General features: G+C 38.8%; 1 protein-coding gene across 1 annotated transcript in view; it reads right to left on the bottom strand.

Annotated features, from left to right (window-relative positions):
* Positions 1-3,208: 3,208 nt before the first annotated feature.
* LOC144828388 (uncharacterized) overlaps positions 3,209-6,000 on the bottom strand; it is a 271,756-nt gene continuing 268,964 nt past the window's right edge. Inside the window, exons 4-5 of the mRNA XM_078686502.1 lie at positions 4,358-4,655; positions 3,209-4,273 (exon numbers count right to left, since the gene is read on the bottom strand). Of these exons, the coding sequence (XP_078542628.1) occupies positions 3,219-4,273; positions 4,358-4,655 (1,353 nt within the window). The 3' untranslated portion in view covers positions 3,209-3,218. The remainder of the gene's footprint in view (positions 4,274-4,357; positions 4,656-6,000) is intronic.

The raw sequence follows: 6,000 nt of genomic DNA, 5'->3' as shown, positions 1-6,000 counted from the left end.
CAAAAGAGCCAGCAGTGCTCTTTCTATAAAACTGATCGAGGAATTCATGTCACTTAAAATTTAACTGGCACATGGGGCCATACCAGCATCAATTCCACAAATTGGTCGATCCTCCAGAGAGCTACTAGTATCACTATTACATACATTTTGAGTGGGCTGGGGTTGTAGTTGTCAAGCATCTTCTTTGAGACTTTCTTGCATTGAGTCTTAATGTATAAACCTGCAGAAGCCTCTTGTTTTGCTCATATGCTGCTTCAGAATTGATGCTTTAAAGAGGCAGCAGAATCCAAAGTGGACCACGGAAGAACTATTACTTAAGTGCCCCAGTAGCAATGATGTTTTGTGCACGGCGGTGGCAGTGCACCAGAAGCACCAGATCATTAGCAGACGGTCTTTAGCAGACGGTCTAGTCTGGTACAGCAAGTGGTGTGTAGAAAGCAGGTACAGCACTATGTCAGCAGTGCCATGCTGAATAGGCAAAGGTGGTGCAACACAAAAGGTGCAATACAGTATTACTGCCCATTAGCCTAAGCAACAGCTTTCAGGAATCAAAGTAGTATCTGTCACAGCAGATGGTGTAAAAGTAGGGATAGCAGCATATCAGTATTGCCACACTGAAACTGGTCGAGGTTGCAGCATCCAGATGGTGCACTCGTGCCTCTAGCAGCAGGGGCGCACTGTGTCACAGATGGACCAGGAATGCAGCCAAGCCAGAGCTTAATGATAAAGGATCAAATATAGTACCTTGCAAATGAATGATATAGGTGTTGGGAGACTTCAAAAGGAAATCAGACTTTGACTTCTGCTGCATAGCTGCAGGTTATTTCTGAAACAATTGTTATTCACCTGATGTACACTAACAGTACAAGAATCAAGTTGTTTTGCTGCATGAACAGGCAAATCTAAATAAAACGACAGTGCAGTTTGTGCTGGTGTATTATGAACTTCGCAGAGGTTGATCCTATGTCTGCCAAACGGTTCAGTTATAAGTATAAAAAGAGGGAATATTCTACCTACATAGAGGTTCATTCGTTTTAGGAGTTAGTACATTATTAAATATATGCATTTAACACACTGTCACGTAATGCACTGCAAAAGTATGATTAGAGTCAGCAGAACTGACACAGCATGATTGTTGAAAATGATTAGTTCCAATATTATCATTTGTAGAAGCAAAATTAACCTTTTACTTAGTTGGAGAGTCTTAAATCACAGGCAATTGCTCTCCCAGAAATTACTGTTATTTCATTTTCCAACAAGAATGGCACGATAAGTACCAATGAACTAACTTACGTTCTGGTTAAATGTTCTATAAAGTAGATTTGTGCAGCTTTTCTTTTGCCCATATTTGAGAATTTTCCTAAGATATCAAGGTTTTGTTAGTAAAATTAAAAACTAAAAGATTATAACCCTACATTGAAAGTCAACTGGGTAAAACATTCTGGCTTGAGGTGAACATACAACCTCCTGTTCACCTGCAAAAATTGAGATATAGTTCTGTGTGGAAGTGGTGTCATACATTTATAAATCATCATATTAAAGTTATGCTCAAAGGATGCCAGAAAGTCATTTTTACATTCAAAGCATAATCTCACTATTAATACGTGGCAGTTTCTTTATTAGGATCCTATCGGGCTCATGTTCTGCATTACTAATCTCTAAGGTTAATTGCAACTTGCGTATGGTCTTTTTAGACTGTGAATTTTGTCTCAAGTGGATCCTTTGATGTAATCCCAGGGCTGGCAACTGCATAAATGCTTACCAAATTTGAAACAGTAGCCTAATTTCCATTAGTATGAACATATTCATGAGTTATTCAACAGGCATAGAAAAATCTGAATTTTTTTTATCAGACCTGCAGGTCAAGAGACTTGAATAATCTACTCGACCTAACTGTAATGTGCTTCGCCCATAAATTTGTCTCACACTGTTTGAGCCTAGGTAAATATTTTATTTCAGAGTTGGCTTTTTCTTCATTATGATATACAAGAGGGTCTTTAAATAGGCAAATTCAGCACGTCTGCGGTACAAAAAAAACCTCTTGATTGATTTGACAGACTAACCCTTTACTTAATGTATAATGAAAATTTAGCTCACATATAGGATACACATGATCCCCGACTTGACTCTTAGCTCACTAATAGCACTGTCGTCAGAGCGGGAGCAGGAAACTCTTTCAGTTCATATTTAAAAACTCTCACTTTTCATAAATAAATGACTAAAGTATGAGTTGGTAGCACGCTGTCACTTAGAGACAGACATTTCCCATTGAAATTGCCACAACCCTTCCCACGGTCATAGTTTTACTGCTAACATTATATAGAGTACAAAGGATAATGTGTGGAAATCTGCTGCCAATTTTTTTTATCGTTTGCATATCACGTAGTATTCTGATTTGTTTTGATTCTATTGAAATCATCGTTTCATCTCACTTCGGAATTAAAAAAGTGTTGTTCTAACTACTGAAATATATTTTGAAATATACAGTTCACTTACATGCTATTTAAATGTTGTGCGCCCAGCACAACTGTCAGACAGTTAACTTTACAACATTGCCTAACCTTGCAGGCAGTTAGAGAAAGACAAGTAAACACCAATCTCCAGGATAAAATAAGCAGTCATTTGTAAAAAGACATAAGCTGACATTTGACTCATGTCCACACTGCAAATGTGATAAGATAAAAACATGATTTAAAGGGATCTTTATGGCTCATTCACTTTCTGAATGAACAGAACACCTGTTCTTTGCCAGACTGAATTAGCTTGCCAGATCTAGTCAGTGGGCCATACAAATAGCTTGCCCTGATCAAATCTGACTCGCCTTAACGCGTAGATTTCAAGAGGCCTGATAAAGATATACTCCGACTGAAGCTTCTCTTGCAATCTGTACACCAGAATGGTTTCTCTTCAGTATGAACTTTCCAATGACTGTAAAGCACCAGCAGACACGCTTCTTGCAATGAATGCACTGGTCATTTTTCCCCAGTACATATTCTCAAATGCATATAAAGACTAGATCATCGACTGAAGCTCTTCTTGCTCACCCTGCACTGGTACGGTTTGTACCTTTATGGCTCAACGGATGTACGTACAGTTGTGAGCTTCTTGTGGCATTTTTTCTACCACTCTGTACATTAGTATGATTTTTCTCTAGGATGAATCTTGTGATATGATTGAAGCAGGGATCGGACTGGAGCTGTTGTCACACTGGATACAATTCATGGTTTATCCCCAGTGTGGACACTCTGATGTTTTATTAGTGCGGACCTCCGAGTGAACCTTTTTTGGCACTCAGTACATGAATATGGTTTTTCCCCAGAATGAACTCTCAGATGTGAATATAGGTGACCCCATTGACTGAAGCTTTTCTTGCACATTTTACATTGGTATGGCTTCTCTCCAGTATGGATCCTTTCATGCGTTAACAAATCCTGTCGACAAATGAAGCTTTTCTGGCACTCTGTGCATTGGTAATATTTCTCTCCAGTATGGATTCTCTGATGTTGTATCAGAGTTGACTTCCAAGTGAAGCATTTCTGGCACTCTGAACACGAATATAGTTTTTCCCCAGTATGGATCCTCTGATGTGAATATAGAGTATACCTATGACTAAAGCTTTTTTCACATATTTCACATTGATATGGCTTCTCTCCGGTATGGATTCTTTCATGTTGTAACAAATTCCGTCGCCTACTGAAGCTTTTCTGGCACTCCGTGCACTCATATAATCTTTTACAAGTATGGCTATCCTGATGCTTCAACAAATGTGAGTTTTTAGTGAAAATTTTCCCACAGTCTGTACACTGATACGGTTTCTTTCCAGTATGGATCATCTGATGCATGTGGAGTTGTGAGTTTCGACAGAAGCTTTCTTTGCACTCTGTACATTGGTACGGTTTCTCCCCAGTATGGATCATCTGATGCCTGTATAGTTGTGAGTTTCGACAGAAGCTTTTTGGGCACTCTGTACATTGGTACAGTTTCTCCCCAGTATGAATTTTCTGATGCGATTGGAGATTAGACCTACCACTGAAACTTTTGTCACACTCCCTACATTGGTATGGTTTCTCCCCAGAATGGATTCTCTGATGTTTTATTAGAGAGGACTTCCAAGTGAATCTTTTCTGGCACTCTTTACATTGGTACAGTTTCTCCCCAGTATGAACCTTCTGATGTGACTGGAGATTAGATTTCATATTGAAGCTTTTGTAACACTCACTACATTGGTATGGTTTCTCCCCAGTATGAATTCTCTGATGTGTTATCAGAGATGCTTTACAAGTGAAGTTTTTCTGGCACTGTGAACAAGAATATGGCTTTTCTCCAGTATGGCTCCTCTGATGCGTATATAGATTACCCCTTTCAGTGAAGCATTTCTCGCACACTGTACATTTGTATGGTTTCTCCCCAGTATGAATCTTCTGATGTGATTGGAGAATAGATTTCAGAAAGAAGCTTTTGTCACACTCACTACATTTGTATGGTTTCTCCCCAGTATGGATTCTTCGATGTTTTAATAGAGATGACTTCCAAAGGAATCTTTTCTGACATTGTGAACATGAATATGGCTTTTCTCCAGTATGGCTCCTCTGATGAGAGTACAGATAACACCTTCGACTGAAGCTCTTCTCACACAATGTACATTTGTACTGTTTCTTCCCATCATTAATTATCTGATGCTTCACTAGATCGGAATTTTGAATGAAGCTATTCCCAATGTCTGCGTATTGGTATGGAATCTCACCAGTGTGGAATATTGGAGGATTAAAGAAAAATGGTGTGTAAGCGAACATTTTCACACACTAAAAACTAGTACAATCCCTTCAGGGCGTGGAAACTTTTGTGCCTGAATATATTTGAACTGTGATTGAAACTCTCTGCAGCTCATACGAGTCCCCTACCCAGGCTAGATTTTCTGATATAATAAAACCATCATCAGCGATGGTTTTCCTCACACTTCATATACTGATATAAGTATCTAAAGATAATTTTTTAACATGTGAACCCATTCAAGCTGGCAGTAAAGGTTGTCTGGCACTCTGTGCACTGTCATGGAAGTTTTCTAAACCAGAATCCATATTCAAATGTTTCCTCACATTGCTTGCTGTGGTACGATTAATTTTTTACTACTGTTGCTGCTGAGGGTATGTTGCAGTGTTAGCTGATCATATTGCGCTGGTGGTCTGTTCTTCGGCACCCTTTGAGGCTGTGAAAGAAGAAAATGAATTGTGAATGTATCATTAGAAAAAGGTCTGGTGTTCACTTATGCACAAAAATATTCAAGTTTGAAATTTCTTTAAAAGAGTGTATGAGTGCGCTTAACTGCATTGCTCAGAAGTGCAGAGTTTTGTGTTACTTTTTGCCTTCTGGTATGGAAAAAGATGAGTGCAATATGCATATCTTTTGATGTACCATGTCACATAGGAAGAATGCAAAAATCGAACTTCTATGGAATGCAAGGTCATTGTTTCAGGTTACTTTGTTCAAGCTGTTTGTCGCCATTTTCTTGTATATGAGTGGGAGATTATGGGTGTATTGGAACAAGGGAGACCAGCACACCGAAGAGCAAGGTGGAGTGTGTACTGTATGTGATGTTGCTGTGAGTTCTAAATGCTTGCTTCTCCTTTCATTCTTAAAACAACATTTTATTGTTTTCAAGTACAAAATACTGTCATCATAGATACAAAAAGAGTAGCATTATATTTCTCTCTCATACCTTACTGAAGCAAAATACCTTAAATCACAGTAGCATCCTAATTTCAATAGTTTTTTGTTATTACTTAAAACAAGAGAACAAAAAAAGACCCTTCAGTTGGACATGCCCGATGAAACTAATGTCCCAAAGTTCACACCCAAAGTCCTGTTACTACCCTTGACCACTCATTTACAAAGTTATAAGCTTCGTCATACCTCAGTCTCCTGAGTTTTTAGTTATCCCAAACAAAAGTGTAGTTGACTGTGCCCACAGCTTTCACCCACTGAGGGCTGGTCATACCTTTG

The sequence above is a fragment of the Lissotriton helveticus genome, chromosome 4_1 (genome assembly GCF_964261635.1).
Source record: "Lissotriton helveticus chromosome 4_1, aLisHel1.1, whole genome shotgun sequence".
In the NCBI taxonomy this organism is placed as follows: domain Eukaryota; kingdom Metazoa; phylum Chordata; class Amphibia; order Caudata; family Salamandridae; genus Lissotriton; species Lissotriton helveticus.
This window is presented reverse-complemented; position numbering and strand designations above follow the sequence as displayed.